The sequence below is a fragment of the Pyrgilauda ruficollis genome, unplaced genomic scaffold (genome assembly GCF_017590135.1).
Source record: "Pyrgilauda ruficollis isolate IOZ18807 unplaced genomic scaffold, ASM1759013v1 scaffold6, whole genome shotgun sequence".
In the NCBI taxonomy this organism is placed as follows: domain Eukaryota; kingdom Metazoa; phylum Chordata; class Aves; order Passeriformes; family Passeridae; genus Pyrgilauda; species Pyrgilauda ruficollis.
Window position 1 is genome coordinate 391,970 of NW_024527710.1, and position 24,932 is coordinate 416,901.

At 37.4% G+C, this 24,932-nt stretch overlaps 1 protein-coding gene across 1 annotated transcript in view; it reads left to right on the top strand.

Annotated features, from left to right (window-relative positions):
* OLFM3 (olfactomedin 3) overlaps positions 1-24,932 on the top strand; it is a 49,441-nt gene that overhangs the window by 13,087 nt on the left and 11,422 nt on the right. Inside the window, exon 2 of the mRNA XM_041483140.1 lies at positions 23,892-24,038. Coding sequence (XP_041339074.1) covers positions 23,892-24,038 — 147 coding nt within the window. The remainder of the gene's footprint in view (positions 1-23,891; positions 24,039-24,932) is intronic.

Sequence of the window (24,932 nt, forward strand, 5' to 3'; positions counted from 1 at the left end):
GGCATGTATAAATATTTTTTTCTGCCGTAAACAACAGTTATTTGTGTTTTATGTTTGGGAAGAGAAGAAGATAATACTGAATGTCTTCATTCTGTTTGTCTGGTGAACCAATGAGCAAAAGCAATTTCCAGAGGAAAAAATGGTGATATCCTTAGTGTAGGCACTTCATGACTAGGTACCATACTGAAGACAGTCGCTTCAGGGTTAGTCCTAGATATCAGAAGACACAATGTGCCTCTAATTTTTGAGAAGACAGATACACTTGCATATTACAGTGACTTTTAATGCTTAGAATCATCACTTGCAACCACCTTAACACTCAGCGTTGCATTTCATACACAGAAATGTTTATGGGACTAAGGATCATTTATATTCAGTAAGGATTTTGCTCGTCATTTTTCTATTAGTTATCATGCAGACGCTATTTCATTTTTTGCTAACACCAGGACTGGATATCTACAAAATACAGATATGGTAGTTTGAACTCACACTTCTGGGGGGATTTTTTAGCTCAATTTCCAGTTACTAATTTGAGAACAGTGCAATAGCAGAGTGTGAAAAAGAGAATGGTTCCATTCTTTCTGGGCACAGTGACAGACAATGTCTTTTACCATGCACACTTGTAACCAAGTAATTAAGTTTGGTAAACAGGCAATATGGAACAAAATTCTTAATCCTTATCCTGTCTAACTGAGGAAGAGTTTAGGGATTTAGCTCTTCGTAACAGTTGCTTCACATTATTAATATAAGATTAACTTTACCCTGTGTAATGGTGAGAGAATGTGTTGTTACCTAGTGTTTGGTATTTATTGTACTCTATCTAGAAACAAAATGCATTTATATTCTTCATACATTGTGAAATAACATATAAATGTGCTACTTCCCTGTACACAAGTTATATATTGATTATACCAAATCTGCACCTCACTGGCTAAATTTCACCACCAGTGTATTCAATTACAATCAACAGAGGTCACTTCCAGTTCTTCCTCCCTTGCTGTCACTCCAAGGTTTTAGCAATTTAACTGTAGGTTCATATTCGTGACAAGAACATGCATTCTTCATATCACATAGAAAGCAACAGGATTTTACAATTCATCTTTGTTGCTAGGCTGGACTGAACACATTAAAATATTGAAATTAAATATTAAAATTTGAAACATAATGAAATAGAAAATAATTCAGTCAGACCTGTTCCAGACTTAAATACTTCCTGTGAATTCAAGTTTGGTTGACCAAAGAACCCAAGCTTGGATAACCTAAGATTAGCCCTTATGAAGCAGTTTTGTGGTGTCCCTCTGAGAAGCTCCCATGGCCCTTAGGAGATGGCTGATCAACTGCACTGCTGGGACAGCTTTCCCCTCCATGGAGTTTCCACAGTGTGCCTATGAGGAAAATGTACTAATACCCTACTCTTTACTGACTGAACCTGAAAAGATGAAAGTCCCAAATGACACAAGTTGATCCCTTCTCCTTATTGAAAATTGTGTTCCAAAATCTTCAAGCTTTTTTAGCATGTATAGTTACAACTCATTTCCAGATGAAGTGAGACATTCGTTCTCTGTTTATAAAATTGTAAAGAAAGCCTTTGGAAACCGTATGGGTCATCTATTCCAAATTATGCCCTGGGATACAATTCGCAACGATCATTAGATTGGTTTACTATTATATGAACAGCACGGAGAAAGATTTGTTTCCCCCTTTAATCCCAAAGATGTTAATTATTGCTATTAATAAAAGAAAGTATTTACTATTCTTGTCACACTGCCTCATTTGCAATGGCTTATTATCTTGGGAAGAGAATTGTTTTTGTATTCCTCCCTATTCTGAAATTCTCTATAGCTCCCTGTGGGAAGAACAAAAGAACAGGACTCATTCTTCCTCAGCAGTCACACAGCTGATCTCACAATATGATATTGAGTTCATAATGCTTCCAAGTGTTTACCAAAATAAGAGAGAGAATGATGTTTGTTGTGTTTGACTTCAGATTATGAGATTTCAGGAGTATATACTCCTGTACCAATGAGAGGAAGGAAAGACTGATCCAGAGCTCATTTTGGTTTTTAATGTTCCTTGTTCTTTCCAATCTTATTCCTTCCCCATTTAGAAAAGCAATAATGTGGAAGAAAAAGTATTTGTAAAGGGACACAGGAGGGACCCTTCTTTTGTTCACTCTGACACTTACTTGGCATTTATTTTATCTCATTTTGGCAAAATTACATTGCAGCTGTCTGGAAGTGATATTTAGTCTGTTATGAACCCTGCATGAAGTATTTTTAGATTTGATTTTGGTAAGCCTCCTCTTAGTAAATTATTTCTAATTCACATGAGTTGCATGAACCTGAGAGCTCCATTAACCTTCATTATGCCTTCTCCTCACTTCGTAGTCTGAGCTCACATACAAACACAAAGAAAATATTGAAGAGAAACAGTGTCTTTAAAAAGATTCCAGACTTAAACTACTGATTTAAGGAGGCACAGCTACCTTATCTACGCTAAGATCCCACCATTGTTCTGCTTGACTGCTTTTGGTGGACCAGAGCCCAATCAATAGTTACTGACATTAGCCTCGGTTTCTTGTCAGCTCAGAAGAGCTCACTTTCTGTCACTCTGCTGCCCTCTAAAAGCATTGTTCATTTTAATGGTATTTTGGGGGATCCTATCCCCCCACTTTAATCTCAAATGGAAAGCAAAATAGTCTCTTAGGTACTTCAGAAATTTTTCTCCTTCCCAGTTCACTCCCTCCACCCAGAAACAAATCTTGTGCTCCCTACTTTCTTCAGAACACTCACAGAATCATAGAAGATAAACTAGAAACAGAAGCTTCAAAATGCCTTTAATCCATTCCTCCAAAACAGAACAATTTAGCATACTTGCATCATAAACTCTTAGCCCTGCATCATCCTAGAAATACAGCCAAAATTTCAGTGCTTTATACTGACAGATGATGTCATAAGTGCATTTTCTCAAAAGTAAAATGAACACATTTGTCTAAAACTAAGACTTCATGCCATTTGCTCTAATGTCCAAAATCAGTGAATTAATCATCTGAGCATTACACAGTTTTCACTCCTCCTAACTTGCAACTATGCATGGAGCTGGCTGATGGAATGAGCAGGTGTGATTGAGGAGATCTAAATACTGTGCTATGGAAAAGAAAGGAAAACAGTTGATCAAGTTAGTGCTTGATCAAATGTCACAAATTATATGCAGCCTGTAGTTCAAGAATGTTATTCTAAAGATATCTGGCATTCCTTATGTTCCCCTTTAGGCTTTATATCACTTCCAGTTCATTAACTCCTTTGTTAGTGTTGTCTCAGTTGCAAAAGATGGTAACTTACTTTGTGACTTTTAAAAACATGTTCTAAAGAAGGGTCTTGATCCTGGTTTCCTAGGAAACTTTTTTAGAGCCCTTCTATTTCAAACAACAGGATGCTGCTTGTACTAACACAACCTGAGCCTCCCTCCTTCAGCACTGTGCAAGGTCTGGGTTCAGAAAGTGGGGGTGTTGCTGTCCTCTGGAAGGGCTCTTCTCTTTAGTGCAGCACAGGATGGACTTACCTGGAAACGTTTACCTCAGTCTCCTGTTTCAGAAACTCACTAAACATGGGTATCTGTGAAGTCAATGGTACTTGGTCATGTAACATTGCAGTGAAATGTACTAATTGATTGGAAGTATGACAGAGTTTCACAAGTTCATATTATATAAAACTCTTTAAAAAGCTGCAGTACAGGTTCTTCAAATCAAAGTGTTATTTTCAAAGAATAACCATTAATTTGCATATTACTTCAGAGGCAGAACCCTTGTTCAGAGTCTGGCATGTATTCCTTTAGTTATAGGATATCCATGAATCTGTGTAATAAGTAGGCAAAAAAAGTGCTGAAATAACAATCAGTAAGGTTCCATAAGGTGAAATATGAGGTTTTCTCTCGTAATTTCAGGGATTAAATAGTCAATTTATACAGAAAATTCTGTCCAGTTGTTGATTAGAACAATAGATGTTTCACTGAGCCACAAAAAAATTTATTCATATTTACATACCTTTGTGCTTCAGTAAAACTAAATCAGCCCAGGGTAGTGGGAATCTTCCATGCATAGAATAAAAACCATCAAAAAGCACCACAGTACACAAGATTCTTAGTGATATGTCCACACTCCTTGTCTATTGATAAGGAACTCATGAGAGACAATAACCAGTCCTTTTCCCTTAAATTTGTATCTCAGTACTAGAGGCTGGCATTTCTGCTGCATTTTCCTAAAGATTACAGGTTTGCCTTTCAGGACCCTCTGACATGTATCCAGTGAAAACACCAGAGGAGGACTGACAGGGTCATCAATCACTCGCTACTGCAGCCTGGGCGTTGCCAGGAGTCCCTGCTTATTGCAGCATAACCCGGAGCTGAGTGCAGCCTGTGGTGCCAACAGATGCCTCCAGGAAGACAGTGAGGAAGAGAGAATCATGTAATCCAGAGTTTTCATGCTCAGACATGCCTTCTCAGCCACTGCAGGACAGCTAGAGAGTCCCAAAGCATCCTCACACAAATCAGAAAGCTCCTGTTTCTTGATTTTTGTTAGCCTTCACTCTTACACTTCCATCCTGCTCTCTGAAAGAGCTCAGATTTCAGCTGCGGTAGTTTTCTTTGGCAGACTGTAAGTGTATTACCTGTAGGAGCATCATACTAGACTGAAGAAAAGTCTTAAAAAAGGGTCACGTAGGACAAGGAATAAAGAATATTATCTTGTTCAGTTTAATCTGTTATTTTAATTTGTATTCTTCTTCCCTTCTTTCTTCTTTCATCTTATATTAGCATGTGAAGTATTTTTTTTCTTTTTTCCTCTCTTACAATAGATTGCAGACGACTGTTTGCCAGCCCAGAAGGCTTAAATTACAATATGAATACAGACTGTGAATTGCCTTAGATTCTTCACAATTACCGAAGACTGACTTCGTGCAGCAAAGTAACTGTCTGTATAGAATGCTGAAAGGCTTTTATCCTCATGGTTACATTCAGAATACATAAAACAGTGTACTATTACGTAGTTACAGACAGCTACGTTGCAGTTCTTATGCCTTTGGCATAAGCAACAGTGTTAAGTAATTTGCGAATATCATCAGTCCCTCAACATCTGATAAAGCACATTCTTGTTTAGGGGTGCTTTTCTTTTCTAAGATACTGATATTCCCAACTCAGCCCTTTCAGTGTCCATTGCATTTTTAAAGGGTCTGTGTTGTTATATTAGCCTCTCTATTTTCCTCAGATTGTCTTAGAGATAAATAATATTTCATTATCATCTCTAGAGGCACCTAATATTTAAAATTTTGCATGCAGACTGTAGGGTCAGTTTTCTCTTTTTTTATTATTTGTAAAGTTCCTTGAGAATTCTTTTATCTAATGGAGCAGCACTCTGTGCTCTGAAACAATGTTGTTTCCAATTCATTACATAAGGAGAAATGAGGCATCTTGTGAAGTAAGCATTAGAATATGAAGTCAGAAAGTCTGCACTGCTAAGCCAGATTGGTCTTTGGGGAAATTGATATTTCCACTCCACTAAAAAGCTATTATAATAACATTCTTTTGACTGCCAAGCAAGCTGCACTAGAGACTTCATTTGCTCCCTGCTTAATGTATCTGACTTCTGATACCTCACTTTTGAGTCAAAGCAAGAGATTTTACTTTTTTTTTTTTTTCTGTGAATCTCTTGCACCTGCTGACTCCCAGCCTTCATTCCTATACTGGTTTAATTAGTTTCTAGTATTCTTGCCAAGTCCAGGACAACATAAACTTGCAGCAATACAGGAACAATATCTTCTGAATTAAACACTAATTCCTCCAAGACCCAAAGTGCAAAGAGAAAGAGTAAAAACAATAAATTACGTTTGTATCTAGATAGAATTTGCATTATACATTATACAACCTTGGCTTTCCAGCTTTATCTCTAGTGCACAGTGCTACCGAGGTAAAAGCTGAAGCCTCATCTGCCTTGTAAACCAGGGTTTTATCTCCTCCATTCTGCCTTCGTGCTCTGGTGCATTACCTGATCTTGTTACATTTTGAAAGAAATATTTCCAAATCCAATATATTCTGTCTCTGAGACTGCTGATCAGCTCAAGGGATTTATAGCAGTGACATTTCCTGTACATCTGGGAATTCATAGCAGAAATTAAAGTCTTCAAGGATCTCTGAGATACTAATTTGTGTTTTCCTAGCTGGTCTACATGTAGTGCACAGTCCAAAATTTATTTATAGGTACTTCATTATACCCTCAAGGAACAACGAGGAAAGTCCAAACGAGGAAGGCTTATCACACTAGAAGGATTTAGCAAAGCTAAGTCTACAGCCTGATGCCTCAGTTACTTAATACAGGTACGCTCAAGCTCCAACTCCTAGGAGAGTCTTTGACCCTGCAAGGGAGGATGGAAAATCTGGAGCCAGAGTTCTGCAAAGAGATCTATATCTGTGAATCTCGTCTGAGCTCAATTGTTCTAACCTCAAAAAGCCAACTGTAGCACAGAAAACTAATACACATTAAGGGAGTGTTCCAGGTTCATGTGTGTATATGAGCCAGGTAACATTTTTAGGAAGTTGTATCATTTATTGAACTAACAGATAGAGAAAATGGTTTGCTAAGGGAAAAAATCAGCAATTTATATGGCTTAAGAAACCATAACCAGAAGTTCTGAAGAATCAAAAATATACAAGAGCTGCAAACACCTTCTGTATAGCTCAGACATGTAACTTAACAATAAACAGACATGAAAGACTGCCAACAGCAAAACATGAAGGTAGAAATCAAAATAAAACAAGATTGCTTGAATGTCTCCATTTAGGTGTGTTTTTGTAGCCTGCTTTCCAGGCACTAGAGCATTCCCACAGACTGGGTGTAAGCAACAAAAGCATCAAAATAAATGTATTTCAGGTCTCAGTCAATTTTTCTAAAGAAATAAAGTGCCTAAACTGATATTTATTCTAAATGCTTTAAAAAATAATTTGTTGCTTGGCCAAAAATACTGATTCTTCTTACTAATAAGCCATTGAATTTATGTGAAATAAATTGATTGACATGTTTCTGAGGATCAAAAAGTCATTTACAACCTAAGGACTTGTCTTTCACCTCTTAATAATTTATTGAAAGGAAACATTTTGTTTTGTATCAGTCATTTAATAAAATCCCCAATGATAAATTTAATATTTTAAATTCATCAGAATATTTTTAATTCATACTATGGATGAAAAATGGGCATGTCAAAAACTTTATCTACTGAGTTTCCCTTTAACTCATTAATTTCTCTTTGTCCTGAGTTCACTGAACTATGCATCAAAAATCTCATAGTCCAGAGCAGAGCTTAACAAAGTGAGCAAAGTTACAATGTGCTGTGTAATCTGTCCAAAGCAGGAGGGTTGTGATGGAGCTCTGGTGTAAATCATGCAAGTCACACTCAACCTTTAAAAACTGGTTTTGACTATAATGAGCACAAACTGTCTGCAGAGTGACTGTCATGTAATTAAGTTACTCCAGAGTTTAAATTTAGCACTTTATTTCAAAACTCTCCTTAAACCCCTCCAGGAAAATGTGGTATAAAATCACGTTGAGTTTTGTTGAAGTGCCCTTCAGGAAATTATTTGTATTGTCTGTAAAATGTGTGTGTGGTAGTAAAACAAAAACATCTTCCAACAGGGTTAATTTAGGAAAGTATTATTAACAGTCTTCAGGCTAAGGTTGTCATCCCTTGCATCAGATATAAGACCTGCAGAAGTCTGTTTCCTAAACAGTCTAAAGCAGATGAGAAGCTGCAACAAACTAATGCTTGGTTTCTTGGGGTTTATTTCTTTTGAAAAAGCCAGTGTCTTTTAAATTGTCTGTTACTGCCTGTTCATTGGGAAGCTTTCCTGTTATTCCTGATGATCCCCTGCTGAAATCCTGCATTAATGTGCCTGCCTGCCTTCCCCTTGACCACAGAAGTAGGAACACAGGAGATGTTTCCCTGCTGCAGCCATATTTTCATACTAGAGAATGTATTTTCACCTTCTTTTTTTTCTTCCTTATATGCTACATTAAAAAAAAAAACCAACAACTAATTCTTTCAAATAGCCCTATGGCATTCCATCTGGCCCCAAAGAGAAATATTTTCCCAAGGCACTGGCTGAAGTCGATTCCATCTGGAATCACTTTTCTCCTTGTTTGTGACAGATTGACTCTGTTGTATTCATAACAAAACAAATAACCAATAATTTGTTCCATCAAAAAGTAAATAAAAAAGTATGTGTGAAATACAGTATCTTCAGTTTCCCACTTTTGAGTTCCACAATGTTATCTTCAGCATCTTTCCATTTCTGTCAAACCATCTCTTTTTTTATAGATTTTAAATCATTCTAGTTATAAATCTAAAATGGATTTTCAAAGCTAACAATTATGAGCCTTAGTGCTTTTTTATTGCTATTTAATTGCCTTAACACCACAAGCGCTTTGACAAATTGGCAAAGGTTTTTTTTTCCAGTTTTATGTTGGTAGTTTTTACTGTTATTGTTTAATGTTTTGGTGCTTTTTATAGAAGCAGGAGATGGGAATCTTGGCTAGGAATACATTAATACAAGACAAAAACTCAGAACAGAATTTTTGCTTGGTCAGGACAGAGGGCTATAAAACACAGATGAGAACTTTATAGCCTGAACTGTACAGTGGCTTTGATTGAAATTTCCTGTTCTTGTTTTGTGGTCCTTGATATGAATGTGTGCATGTTTTTAAAATTGTATTTTCAGAATGAAAACACTTTCAGGAGCTCCAGCACAAGTTTTGTGTCCAAAGTTATTTTTTGCCCTTGTACAAACAGCTCTACTTTCTGTAGCACTGCTAGCCAAGCTGCAGAAACTAATTACTAGATTTAGTAGAAATATTTTATTAAATTTCTCTGCCATTTGCTAATAAGTTAGTTAAATCTTCCCGTAAAATTAATATCAAATCTTTAAGGTTATGTAAATGACTTCATTAATCAAAATCTTGGCCCTTTTTTATTAATTAGATCTAAAAGCTTATGTAAAACTTCACCAGCACTGCAGAATTTTATTCTCATAGGCACGTTGCTAAGCCATCCTTTAAAGACTCACTGACTTTGTGATTCTCAATTACTGAATTTCCCCCCATTAAAGCTAGAAAGAATGCCTGCATTGAACTTCCTGTAGACAGAAACGTTTTTCTCTGTAAATGAAATCTTTGCTTCTGAGCTGTTCACTGATGCTCACTCCTCACACATTTCATATTTTTCTCCTGTGAGATAATAGTGGTGTTTTAATTTTGATATTGTAAAGAGAGGATTATGACTGCACATGGGGATTAAGTACTGGAGATGATACAAGAATAGCCTAAAGTGCTGAAGAGACATTTAAAAATATAAGTTATGGAGAGTGTCAGTAAACAGAAGGCTTCTGATGGGGTATCACCTGAGTCTTCATTTATACTCCACTGTTGTCAGCTCACTAAATCCTACAAAACTGCAAAATTCCAGTCATGTCTTAAATTAGGAATTACCTTGTTTCCTTCGGTCAAAAACTGCAACTGTAAAAGAATGACTGTAATGTGACTTGATGTGCATTGTGAAGGTTGTTTTAGAATACATTTTCATCTTCATTTGGAAGACAAAAAGTGAAATTTTTGTGTGTGATAAGTCATTGATTGGTTTGGTGTCAGAACTGCCTACTGAGCTATAACAGCTTTGTTCCCTTCCACTGTCACAGCCTGGAGTATCAGACACTGCTCTGTAGGACTGCAAAGGCACAAAGCCCAGCCATTTCCACCAGCTCCTCAACTGCTGCAGACCTGGTCTCTAGCAGCTGAAAAACCACCCAGTATTAGTCCAAGACCACAACTTCCCAACTCAGAGAACAGGATTCAATTCCTCTTTTACAAGGAGGGGGTAAAGGATAGCACATGACAGGGTGAAGAACCATAGATGTTGAAATTCTTTAAGTACCACCATGCAAGCTATACTTACATTGTGAACATAGTTGTTTAGATTATGTCTCCAGTTTTAATTTTCCACAAGTTTGAAAAAATACCTACATTTATGTCAGTGTTTACTTGGGCTCCCAGTTTTCTGTGCTAGTTTTACAAGAACTTTCAATGTACACCACTTCTTGTAATCAAAAAATTTTGGCCTCTCCCAATAGATCCTAACTGCTGCCTATATGGATTTTTCTGAGCATTGTGCTGATACTAAAAGTCTACAGATTTGTGTGGCAATCACACCTGAGTCAAACCTCTGGTAGGAGTGGAGGAAAGGGAAGTCAGAATTCAGATCACTTCTTTCAAAGCAATGTAGAGATCTCTGGTTTTCCAAAACATTTGCTGAGCCTGAGATCCTGGAATATCATGAGCTGTATGAATGACAGAGCCTTTTTCTCTAAGAAGAGGCAATTAAGAATATTAACCTGTTCAGGATTTTGTAAAGTCTCAAGGAAGAAACTCAACCTTCACACAGCCAGCAGTGTGCCTGAGGTGACAGAATGACCAGGCTGAGGATGGGCACACTACCACGGCTGCCACTGTGCCCATGCATACATACTACATTTAGTTTAAAAGGTGCTTTGAATTGTCTTTTAGGCATCTTTCTTTCTGTATATTCAAGTGACAAGGTAGGAGCAAAGAGGCAGTAATCCCTCATAGCTCACCACTAAATATGTTTTTTCAGAGCTATTTTTTCCCCAATTCTTCCTTCCTACAGCTCTTTCTTCCCTCCTAAGGGTTTTACAAAGTTGTTGTAAACTTTTCATGTTCAGAGTAGATTTTACTATCTTGTTTTGCACCCATATGCAGAAATCTCAATCATCCAAATCAAAGCTTAGAAAATTGGCATTTTGTCATTTCAGGGAAATGGTAGCCAAGATTAAACCACACTTTATTTAGTTTTTTATTTATTTATACAAGCCACTGCTACTGCCTGAGAAATAAGAACACTGATCTTCAGACGATCTGGGACACATTTGGGGTTTTTTTTATACTTATATTTAGCGTTCATTGCTGTGCATTACAGAAATGCATTTCCCACAGTACCACCTTCAGACAACAGCACCAATTTAATAAATTTCTCTTTTTGCTCACAGGGGGCTGGGAACAGAACTTTGGACCTTCAAATTTGACGCTCAAATTCCTCATCCACAAGAAGCTGCAGTTGCTAATAGCATTCTGGCCCTCAGCAGCCCTATGGAGGGCAGCACCCATTCCTTACAAGGATGGATTTAACTCAACCCCTGAGGGTCACACACCCATTTAAATTATTTTAGTAAAAAAAGGGAAAAAATAGCGTAAAGGGGAAGATTAGTAAAAATGAGCAATTGAATCCCTTAAAGAGAAATCTTATTTAAAACTTTTATTTCTGTTCTATAAAACATAAATAGGAAATTAAAAAAGCTGTAAGAAAAACATATGCCATAACTTCAGTAAGGTTTGTGGTATGTCCTCTATTATTTTTCTTCAAGTAATACAGTTTTGCTTCCCAAATAGATGGCTTCAGTTCTTAGAATTATTCAGTTCAGAAACTTCCAGGATTGTTACAGCCTTAGAAAATAGCAAGTGGTTGCTTTCTATACCCTTATTTAAGCATAGAAGTATTTTAAAGCATCTGGGATATGCTTTGTGGCATATCCATCCATTGTTTTACCCACTACTGGAAAGCAGCATGTTTTACTGAGCTGAAACACAGCACCTGGCTCATTGTATTCAAAGCACTACACTGCATTTAGAGCAGGTTAAGTATCCAACTGAAACTGCAAGAAGCATTTGGCTCAACAAAACATAACTACTGGAATTTGGTCATGGCATTTGGATTTACACCTCTCAAGATTGCCCATGGAATTTTCTCAATATTCACTTACACTACTTGTAAGCTTTCATCCCGGTTTAAAAGTAAATGAGGCCTTCCAGGATGGTGTCAAAAAGCAGAATACATTAAGAATAGATTTGCTTGCAATGAGACACGTTCACAAAATCTTGTTATTTTAAGATTTTGCAGGAAATGTGTGGTGCATTCTCAACAGAAATGTAATTTTCTTTCTTGGAATTTCTGCCTATAGAAAAAGACCTTTATATCTCAGGAAGGAAATGTTGTTAATGCCACCATTGTTAGAAAATCCAAACAGGAAGATGCTAGAGCCTTTAAATGCCATTATCAGTGTCATGCTGGTTAAACCTATAAACTTGGTTAGTACTGTAGTCTGTGGGTTGCCAAACCACTGCTCAGCTTTAAACTTCTGAAGAATTTTTCCCTATTTCGTCTCTACAGAGTATGTGACAGAGATATGTTAGAAAAGGGTATCAGCATGATGTGACAGTTTAAGACACTTGCCAAAAGAATGTATGGAAACATGGCGGGATGAAGGGCAAGTCAGCAGGATAACCCTCCCCACCTTACTTTTTATTAGTCAGTCTTGACAATTATCTGCATTGGGAAATATAGCCAAGTGTTTCTGTAATGCAAAGCTGTAAATTTACAAAGAACAGACAAAGACTTGCTTGTCAGAATGCAGCAGAAATCAAACAGTACATGGTTCCTTTGCTCTCGGTTCCAAAGACAGCGCTTGGCCAAATGCAAATACAGCCATACAACATGCAGCTGCTAAATAAAACAGAGAGGAGCTGATTTCTGGGCTCTGAGGGACAGCTCTTTTCCACACAGCAAAACTACTCTTTCCCTCTTGAAATGCTGCATCCGTGTCCAAACCACCCAACTGAATCATGCCCAGGCATAAAAGGAAAAGGTAGTTAGGGTGTGTGGCACCAACAAACACTATGGTTTACTGTGGGCCAGCATTCAACCCCATACCACAACACTTTTGTATTTGTAAATGCAGACACACCCCACTAAGTCTTTTCCCAAAGACAAAATTCCCCTTTGACAGGGAATTTTGTTTTGTAAACCCTTTCCACTTTCTTCATTTCTGTCTTCCCACTTGCAAGGATTCAAGGAGGTTTTAAAAAGGCACTGAACAAATTTACCTGTATCTATTAAATGTGACAGGCAAGCTCCAGTTCAGAGGTCTGTAAGGGCTGACTGCAAAGCTGTAAGCTTGCATTAACCAGAGAAAGGGCCAGTTACACTGCCCATTCTCACAGTCTAAGTGCACTTTGGTTCTAAGTAGCTTAGACTCTGTTTTCAAACATCTAGTTGCAGTCAGGGCCAGCTGAAACCACTTATTTTATTAAATTACTACAGAATTTACTGATTTTCATGGCTCAAGCTCTCCCCAGGATTATATATGATCTAGCTTCATGGGGAATTTCAGTTTCAGCTCCTTTAATTTCTTAAAATTTACTGTCAATGAAAGCCAGCTCACCTACCTCATCCAGCCTCAACAGAAAAATATGTATTTTCAAGATGGAAAAGTAAAATTGTGCATTAAGTATGAGAATTAGTCCCGGAGGAATTCTGTATAAATTCTCATATCCAATCCATAGAGTTTTCAAAAGAAAGCAAAACTGTAACAAATTCCAGTCCCAGAACCATCCAACATTGCATCCTGCCATTCTGTGGGTGCTCAGAGCAAGATAAGGGATCCCAGAACCCTCTAAAAACATACAGATTTCCAGCCTCTGTTAAAAGAAAAAGGACTGTCTGTACAATCTTTAGCATTATCTACTAAATAGATGTCTCCATATATTTTAGAAAATATGCTCTTTCTCCCGTTAGATCCATCATCATATAACACATTCGAGGGAAAAGCTTATGAGGTCCTACTGAGTACCTGATATAAATGTTATTGAAAATTAAAATGGCAGGAAATCAACAGAAGAAGCTTTTCTTTTTATTTCACTTAGTTCTTCCCCACCCATTTGTTTTTCCTAGTTGTTGCAATTAATTGCAGACTTTCCTAAAGCAGACTGCCCATTGTGCTTCCTGTTTCAGTCAATTCCCATAATGAACTAATTCTTCTGTAGAGACACTACTTTGTTATTCTGTACACTTGGGATTTGCTAACAGCAGAACACAAGAGAATAGGTGTGAAAAAAACATGAAAATGTTCTTTAATGTCTTCATTCAAAAGAACCTCCCTGAAGCCTGAAAAATTAACAAGCAGATAGCTAAGACCATTTCAGAAAGGTCACCTCAAGAGCATTAGTACAGAAGAACGTAATGGACAACAGACTAAAAATCCCTTGCTCAATACTTCTCTAAGTGGAGACACCTGACTGCAGAATGTCACTGTATATGCACTGATGAGCTGTGAAAAGAGATTTTCTAGAAAGGGCACATACCTCTCAAACTGCCCTTAAAAAACCTGGCTATTGCTACTCACAAGCTGCACTGCAAAGCCACAGGGTTTTGTAGAACAAAACCAGAGTAAGATGAAGAAGGCGCAGTTCTCTAAATTCAGAGAACTGCAATTGAACTGATAGCACAAGTCTGTGCTTTCTCAGTCCATCTGCAGCTCTATGGATGGTAATTGCCATTCCAGTTCTGAGAACTTTGCTCTGTGCATGCATTAACCTAATGTGAATAAATAATCATGCTCAGGAACATGACTAATGAACTGCCATTTTTTAAACCAATGTACTACTGAGCACAATATATCACATGAAGATAAAGAACTAAATGCACTGCAGAACAACAGTGCAATGGGGGAAGCCTTGGCTTTTCTTCTTGAGCTCACTTTCTAAACTGAACCTGTCAAAGTACAAACTTCCTGAGATTTAAGATTCCTGATTTTGCTCTGCTTCAAAGAAATGTAGTTAAGCCACCTGAGCCATGAGTGTGCAATCACTTCAACATAAAATGCAAGGTTTCAGATGTTTACATGATAGCATTTACCCATGAACAAATTTTGAATTGTAAGATTTTTTTAAGGTAGCATTGTTTTTCACATACATTAAATATGCTGACATCAGGGTTAAGTGGCTATGGCTGAACTTCACAATTTCCTCTTTCTTACAATCAATGCTTTCCTCTGGCCAGGAGGTAATTAGTTTTTGGGGTGGGTGGCTGGGTATATTTTCACATGTTGCTGACTCAGGATATTTGCTCTGTTGCTGTTCCTTATACTGATGTTAATGACTTTTTACAGTACAGAGGTACTACTACTTCAGTTGTAATAAGGTAATGTTGGGATGTATTCTCATTTTCAGTAGTCTTAATCCCTATCAAAATGTAACAGGATCTCGAAGCAAAAGTAAATATCAGAGACTAGAAGAGCCTTTAGACTAATTATTAAATAAGGCTCTTAAATAATACTTTTAATGACCCTAGTAATTTGTAATATAGTAATTGAATACAAGACTAGCATACAGTAACATTAACATTGAAATTGCTACAGATTGACAGACTTTTATGTAAGATCAAAACATGGCATCTGTAGTTATTGTGGAAGGATGCTTCAGCTTTTACTGACTTCAGAAGTTAACTGAAAGAGGAAGTTATCATACCAGCATAAATTTAGTGTAATAAAGAATATTGTTCAGATTTTAGAATTGCTGTTGCATTCTAGCTTTTGTTCAGACCAGTTAGTCATAAACTAGAAATGTGAAATTGCAGCTTTAAAAAAAAAAAAAAAAAAAAAAAAAAAAAAAAAAAAAAAAAAACAGAAAATACAGAGCTGAAATGAAGCACAGATCATAAACTTTTGTTTCTACTTTCTAACAATATAAGAACTACTCTTCAGGTATTCTGTGGCTTCAGGTATGACCTCTGTATATGTGACCTCAGATGTAGTAGTAAAATTTTCTACTCTTTGCCATTTTTTAATTTACCCAATTATTTATGGTAAAATACAGCCAAAATTATTTTAACATTTCATTTCCTTAACAAAAAGACCATTTGAGCACTTACACAGTTCTGGTAAAAACACAAACAAAACATAGTTTCATTAAGTAATCCCACTGTTCAGGAAGGAAACATTTTTAAGACTGTGTTCCCATGCACATCTTCTCTAGCAATAGAAGCAAGGATTGCTCTGGAGCAATACTTGACAAATGGTGCACAAAGTGGGAAATCTCAGATCCCTGGAATATTGACAGTCCCCCAGAGCTGTCCCTGTCTGTGTGAGCACACCCGGGGCTGCCATTACATTTGCAGCTGCCGTGTATTGGCAGCCCTAGAAGAAAGGGGTTTCAGCTTCCCAGGGTGAGCCTCGCTCCTGCAGCCCCTGGGCTCCCAGACACTTGCACAAGCTGCCCTCATCCCTGCACTGCAGCACAAAGGGGCTTTAAAGCCCCTGAGCAGCTACAGCAGATCTGACTTCAGCAGCATGGGGATGCTAGAGCTGGTAATGTTAAATTATATAACCAGCCAAGAGGACTAGAGAATCACCTCCTGCTGAGTTCTGTAAAGATGTATCCAGCAGCAGTACTGGGAATCACATGGCAGCGAGCTTTCTCTTCTGCAGTTAAACCAGCTGCAAGAAAATAAAGTGCTAAACTGCATTCATGAATATTCTGTCACAAGAACCAAAGAACATATCATATGTTAGGAATAATCATAATAACAAACAGCATTCTTTCCAGGAGCTGGCAATACCCTGGATGAAGGATAATCAGTAATTTTTAATCTGGTCATCACAAAAGTCTTTTATTGCCTTTTGAATGTATTTTGTCCAATGTTAAAATTCAGGAGGAGACCAATACCATTCTTCTATAAAACAGCAAATGTTGGAGAGAAGAAAATCAAAAATGTCAAAAGGTGCAATTCAGTGTGGTAAAAAATTATATCATTACATTCAGGACATGTCCTGGAACTGAGGGAATAAGTGTGCTTATTAGACTTCTGAAAGAGGACAGGAGTAGAAAAAGGTGATAAAACTGATGAATTGGAATATTTTTTTTTTTTTTTTTGTATTAAAGACACTTCAGAAGAATCTAATAAAATTGGAAAATTATCCAACATTATGAAATGTTACCTAATCCATATTGGAAGTAATCAGTGGAGGTCCTTGGGAAACTGACAAATTGCCAATGAAATGTGACAGTTCAGCAAAAAGCCTCACTTTTGATGTCAGTCTGGACAGTTCAGTTTGCACTTGTGTTCAGGGGACAGCTTTGAGCCCCTCTCCACAGAAACATTGACTCAGGGAAAGGCTCAAATGCCTCCTTCCACTAAGCCCTTCATCAGGCTTGACTCAGCTCTCAGTCTCAAAAATCATCATACCAAGAATGGACCACAGGGACTCTTTCTACAGAGAAATGTACAAAATTACCACCATCAAGCAATCCAAGTTTACATGAACTTTATCTCCTGAAATACAGAAAATACTCTGAGCAAAACAGCTGTGATCACACAGTCTTTCTCAAATTTGCCATCTATGCACAACTTGTGGCAACAATGTATTTCAGAGTGTTTCACTGTATTCAGATCTCTTCAGTGAATTAATTTTTTTTTTAGTGTTTGAAACATTTCACAGCTCACCATACTGTGTAACTACCACAAGATACTTAATACCTGGATACTCATATTTTCTATATTCTGTTGTTGGGCGATTCCTTAAGTTTATATAATAGCTCTCAATGGGTTTTTCAATTTCTTTTTTTTTTTTAAATAAGTTTACATGTGTCTTCCTTAAACTGCAGAGATTTATGGAAATCATTCTGAATGGATATTGAAAGAGAAATGTCTAGCCTGAATTGGTGCACAGCTCTGAGAATCTGAAAAACTGTTTGCAGAGTTACATTAGCTTTAATAAATACACCCATGTTGACATACACCCATAAATATACATCCCTTCAGTTTCACTGCATGCAGGGTTCCTTCATAGCACTGCCAGAAGTCCTTAAGAAAAAGTAATTTGCTTTTCTGAAGCAAATTCAGAAATTAAGTCCATAAGTGCCCTGGGGAAAATGCAGTAGCCTGTCTCTCAGCAAACTTTATGCAAGTTTTCTCTCAAATAACTGCCATTAGAAGTCCTCGCTCAGCACTTCTTTTACAAATAATTCTTAAAAAGTAAAACTGCCCCTATGGCACAATGATTTCTAGACGGTTTCTTCTGCTTTTCTTCCCCTCCCCCCCCCACCCCAATATATGAGCAAGATAAATTGCAACAGAACCTGCAGCTCATTCTACAACACTAGGGAGCAGTAGATTTAACAGCAAAGCCAAAAGAAGTCTCAAAATGTGGGATCCCCAATTTATCTTCTGTTTGCATCCCAGCACCAATGAAGACATAGTGAGTCTGCCAACCCTGGGAGTAATGCAATAATTCTTATTACAAAAACTTGTAAACTAACAAGAACACTGAGAAATGTGACTCTTCACAGCCTCAATGGTCTTTTATGAACAATAAAGATCTTAATAACAAGCTGTGCAAATGATAAATTCTCTGATATTTGTAATTTATGAGACATCAGCAAATCACAGGAGGTCCAGAAAGGTTTCTGGTGCTTTGATGAGCAGGCTGACAGTTCTGCCCCTTCCCCGTGGACAAGTACAGAACCATATTTACTAACAGACTTGAGCATATTTCTGCCAAAGCACTGATGGGAAGTGGGGGGGTTATTTGTGCTCAGGCTTTTGCATTTCAGACAGGAACACAGTGCTCTGCCTGGACTGAACTAATTAAGGGCTAATTGACTGTCTAGCACCTATAAAGAGATAATTCACCCACGCCATCTCCCACTGGAAACTGCAATAACTATTAGCATAGAAAGGATGGTTTATTTAGTGGTCAGCATAAGACAGTCATAAGTGTTAGTAAGAGCAGAAAGAGGGCAGATGAGGATATGGATGATTTTAATGGATGATTAAATCTGGGTAGCTTGATCTCCTTTCATGCTGTGGCTGTTGTGTGCTGCAGTCACGCCTCTCACTGCCAGCCTGCACTGGGATGATAATCACTCACTATGAAAACTCATTAGCTCCACAGCAATGAGCCCTCCACTGCTGAAGCTTGGTGCTGTTCTTAGTACCATGGCAATGATCTCTAACTGGATGTCCCAAACTCTCCCTTCTCTGGTAGGACTAAATACCACCAGAATAACCACTTCAGATACTCTAGTAAGTAGCTGTTATATGTTGCAAACTATCTTAATGCTGAATTAATATTTAAGTGCCAGCAAAAGCGTTAGTTTCTTGCTTCTTTGTGAATCTCTTTTCTAATCTTCCTATCATCTCTTAATGCATGCTTCTTTTTGGGCATCATAAAACTGCACATTGGTGAGCATGTTGTGGTTCCCTATGAAAGGGAAGGTTTCAAAATAGTATTTTTAAATATGTAAGATCAAATGCCTTCATCTTGGGGATGAAATGCTAAAAAGCAATGTCTTTTCATTTGTCTAGACTGTTCTTCCTATCTTTACTGCTCCAGAAAAATGCACTGTGTTGTTTATAATATTATATCTGGCAGTAGCTTTCTTTTTGAAAATTGGATAATGTTACCTAGTAACTATTCACTACAATATGCAAAGGGTCTGATTCCTTCCTATTTTTCTTTATTGGAATACAGTTAAACAAATAAATAGCTGTTAGAAACAAAATGAAATTGGTACTAGGAGGTTAGATACCAGAATTTTTTAAAGACTGATAATGGCAATAATACAAATGACAGAAATATCACTTTGTATCATTGATGCTTATACACAGCAGCCTCAGTTAATAAAAACCTACAGGAAAGATGTGAATAGAAGCCTACAAAGTCAAGTAACTTTTTACTTTAGAGGGAGCACTATCCTGGTATTCCTAAATTAAATTAGAACATAATTTTCCTAAATGCTTAGTAAAACACTCTTGTTTATGTATCTTTTTGTATAACTGCAATCAGACGTTTACATAATAATAGATTATGTAAAATATAAATGTAATTATTCGCAAAATTCTCAAAACTCAGAATTTTGTAACTAAAAATTATGCATTTACTAACTAAAATGGAATAATTGAATATATGCATGCAGGAAAAATACTACTGCAGAAAATCACTGTATTTAGTTTATAAATATTAATATTACTACTTCAAAGTTAAATATGTTGGAAGAAAAACTGTTATCTTTTAGAGCAGCAAGATGAGAATACAAAGAAAAGCTCTATTTTCCTTAAATGTAATTTCATTTCACTGAGTCACAGTATATACTGCTAGTTCTTGTGGCTGTATTTTATAAGTAACATTTTATAAGTAAAAGTTCCCTATCACATTTACATCCAAGTTTAAAACTGCCACTGTGTAACTTCAAGAGGCACATTAGTTATTATGAGATATATATATATATATATATATAAATTATACACACACAAATATATGTTTGTAATGATCTGTTCAGATTCTAAGTAGAACAAAACTGCCATGCTCCCCTTGGCTACAATAGGGCACTGCTGACAGAAATGCCTTCTAAATAGTATTTCAAGAATGCTCTTTTCACCCATTGAGTTGAGCTATATGCATATTTCTTGTTTTGCTAAGGGTAGCAAGAGTGCCAGTAAAGCTGGGAAAGTGATAACAAAAATTTGATTATCTGAGCTTGGCAACATCTGCCAAATAAAGAAAACATGAATTCCAATCATGTAGGGTTCTTTTTACACAAAACTGAGCACCACAAATCTGGTACCTTTCTCAAAACTGTAGATGTTGCTTGAAAGAGTTTATGCCCCAAGTGCTCAGTAATACCATTTTTGATTTTTGGCTGCCATCCAGAGTTTCCCACTTGCAGCTTCTCCAGTGAACTCTGCAGCATGAGCTCTTCTCCAGAATTTCTCTCCTAGCACAAACACAGCTGATAAATTGTGTGTATTGTACAATGTAAAAAAAGAACAAAACCTCCCAATTTCCTGCCTTAGCTGGAGGAATTGTACAAGGATGTGGGGTCAGGCAAAGGGCCTCCTCATTTGAGCTCTGTTTCAGTACCAGGATTGAAATTGCAAGACAAACCAGAAAATACTGTTTATGTTTAAGCAAACATCCTAAGTAAGGTACTGTCCTTTGACCTGTCACTCTACCAACAACAGAGGCAGCTGTAACAGTTTTGTTAGAATATATGAAAGTGGAAGTGAAAAAAATAAATCTTTCAGAAGTGATCTAAGTCTTTAGTACAGCAGGCTGCCATGGCAGTGTTAATATTGGACTTTAGAGGGACTCATCTGTTTTCCCCAGATTTTCAAGAACTAGTAAAACTTACTATTGTTGTTTCCACTTGTTATTTCTTTTCTTTCTTGTTTACAAAGAAAGCAGGAAGCCTGCATTTGAAAAGTTGATGCAGTAGCTTCTGTAAGGTTTTGATGACTTTTAGCTCTTTTTCTGCACAACAGTTTCTCCTTGAAGTAGGGATTAAATTTCAAACTAAAACAATAATAGAAACACATGCATGTTTTTCTCTTCCATCACTCATATTACCCATCCTAATTAATGAAGGAAGCCTGAAATTCCAAATAGAGGAATGACAGAAAAATTCATTGGACTGTAGCCAAAATTGTGGTACTATATGAGTGGGTATTTATTCACAGGCAGTCAATAACCATGCTCTTGGTTAACCAGTCTCTCACTTTGAGAAATATTTTCCCAAAGAGAAGTTACCTTTTTAATCAGATGTATTTTAGACACCATAAAAATATCTGCTAAGTTAATCATTAAAGTGTTTTTTCTTTCCTTAGATAAAGCCTAGAGAGACACTTAGAACCTCTCTGGCATAAATAAGTACCTTTGAAAATTCAGACTGGATTATACAGCTTTACTATGGGACTGCATGATCCTGGTGTCTCATACATTGTCCACTGTAGAACACTTACTTGAATCCAGTGAAAACAGCTGCCCCCAGTCTAAATGTAGCAGGCATAAGTCTCAAATATAATAATTTTTCATGAACTTATATTAATTACTAAAGGAATTATAATCACAAACTCTGGGTTCCTTAACATGTTCCTGAACTTCCACAAAAAATTAAGTTTCCTTGCTGTTGCATGACCACACTGTTTGGCCAAAAGTTCTACAAACGTGGAAACTACTGGAGTATATATAGCTTACACTTTTCAAGGGTTACAGCTTTCAAAGGCTTCACTTGTTAAAGCCTGCAATTTTAGTAGCTTCTCAAGACCATTTAAAATTGTCTCTGCAGATGTAATTTTATTTAGTTTTTATTGTTCTCCATGTCTTAAGTTAAATTCCCTTTGCTCTGAAAATTAAGGTGCAGAGAATGCTATAGAAGCAGTATAATTTAGTGCTGAACAGTGGTTGTTCCTTTCTAGCAAAAGCTCAGGCAAGATCATCTTTTTACAGGAGAGGGACAATGGGCAAGGTTGGAAGGGACCACAGTGGATCCTGTGGTCCAGCCTCCCTGCTCAAAGTGATCCTAGAGCACTTGGCACAGGGCTGTGTCAGACCATTCTGGAATGTCTCCAGGCAGGGAGACTCCACACCCCCTCTGGTCAGTCAGGTCCAGTGCATGGTCAGCTGCACAGTGAAGAAGTTCTTCCTCGTGCTCAGGTGGAACTCCCTGTGCATCAGTTCCTGCCCATTGCCTCTTGTCCCACTGAGCACAGCCCGGTCCATCCTCTGACACCTCCCTGCATATAGACATTGATGAGGTCCCCTCTCAGTCATCTCTTCTCAAAGCTCATCAGACCAAGCTCCCTCATCTCTTCAAGTCATCTACATTATAGCACTTTGGTTTTCCTTGCAAAACATGGCAATAACACAATTTTGATTTTTCTATTAACTCTGCAGTAGACAGTCACTGCCAACTTCAATTACTTCTTCAGAGGAGTCACTGTTGTGAAAAGCCTGTGCTCTTTTCTTACCTCAGTCCATAGAGATACTGGCACCTCTTCAGAGATGAGGAACTCTGCAACTCCTGCACTAAGCTGCCAGGAAAGCATCAGTATCAAAGCTTCCCAGTTTAAATAATGGCTTTCTCTATTGGCACTGAGTACAATTTTATAATATAAATAGCAACTGATTCCAACTGTGTCCAGACCAAAATTACTTCAATGATATCCATTAGCATCTCTGCCATGAAATTCATCACTCAGTACAATATTAGGAAAAATTAAAGCACAATATTAACTTTAAATTACAGTTTAAAAACAAAGTTCAAAAACTTTTTCTTGCATCTATTAAGTTCCATCACCTGAAGGCTTTCAATCATCTCATTATATTGTTTTCTGTCATTCCTACTATTTCTGTACATCCCATTAAAGAGATACCGAATCCCCCACAAAGATTAAATGCAGTTCAGTGTTAACCCTGTTCTGCAAACAAATGTGATTCCTTTTTTTTTTTTTTTTTTTTTTGCCTTTCTTTCTCAGTCGTGGTTGCTGTAAAAAAGAACAGGTTAGGAATTTCCAGTTTTCTGCCGTCCCAGTGAAGGACATGCAGTGTCTTAATCACTGTGGTTTGCTTGCCATGAGCCCCATTCCCCTGGCCTAACCAGACACTTCCATCCCACCCTGAGCAAGCCTCTGTTCCCTGGCTAAGAGCAGTGGGAGCCCGGGGAGAGCAGTTCCTGTGAGGTGCAGCTTCAAGAGCAAACCTGTCCCCCACCTCCAAGCTGCTGCTGAGCCAGTTCCCACCCGTGAGTCACACACTGCGCTCTCCCCAGGCTCATATGTTTGTTCTTTCCTGTCTTTGTTGTTTCCATTAGTCTAAAGTAAAAGTCATCCAGGCTGAAAGGACGTGTTTGTTCTCTGCTGATGAAAAACTGCAACGTCCCTTTGCAAAGAATTAAATCACCTGATTTGTGCTGAATCACAAGCAGAATACCATTCTCATCCACCCTGGAAATTGTGTGTGCTAAACTCCTCTAGAGAACTATTGCAAAAGTGTGAGATGTGGCAAAACTGGGAAACTACCAAACTAATTAAGGAAGAGTAATAATTGTTGGCTAGTAGGAACCTCATTGCAGACATGTACTGCAAAAATAAAAATATTCTGCTGCAGTGTTTTTTTTCAAACAATAAAAAATCAGTTCCATTCCTTTGATTGTTATTATTTTGTTGTTACAGACTCAGATTAGCCCCAAGGAAGGGTGGCAAGTTTACAGTTCAGCCCAGGATCCTGATGGCCGTTGCATTTGCACTGTTGTTGCACCTGAACAAAACCTATGTTCTAGAGATGCCAAAAGCAGGCAACTCAGACAACTACTAGAGAAGGTAAGTCTTCCCAAAAAATTCCTCCCCTTGGTCATTAAACTTCCCATGGAAATCTACTGCTTTCCTTCTCAGTTAATACATAATCAACTAATGAATGATAAAAATTGTTATTGAACCCTACCTGTGTTCTCATCTCTGATTGTTATTTATCTGTTTTCCTTACATCACACCTTTCCCAACCCAAGTTACATCTTCTCTCTCTCACTCCTCCCAAATTCTTTCCTACATACAAGAGGACAGATTTTTCTGTGTAAAATCAATTACAAATCCCACATCAAACTAGCTCAGGGATTTAAACTACAGCTTCTGCTTCGATCATATGACACTGCTGAACGCCATTTCTTATCTCTTTTCAAAAAATAATGAGAGAGACACCACAGCATCTTGAAAGCAAACTGTGCAGAGCATAAACAGTTTAATTTTTTTCGTTGTTTCTTTTTTCAAGTTTATTTATTCATTTTCTGATGGTGAAAATTTTCCCCAACAGCCCAATTCTTAATTCCAATATTATCCACTACTGCATATATGGTGAAACCAATGAAGCCTTGTTTTGCATGAACAGAAAAATGCTGCAACTATGAAAACACTAACACTCTGCATTCCCTGTTTTAGTAAGCAAGGTTATAGTTACTGTATCACAGCCAGTGGTACAGAACCTGAGGCCTGAGAGAGAGCTTGAACAGCACCAAAAATCAACATAAAATGTAGACTTGAAAATAAATTTTTAGCATACAAATTTTAGTATTTTTCTAGCTCTAGGAAAGTCATTCCAGTGTTGATATAGTGCCAGAGCCCCATAAATTTTTGCTCCTTGTGCTTCCATGAACTTGAGACGGGACAAAGTTTCAAGTTGACAGAGCCCATAACATGAGATGCATGGAGAGGACTTTGATG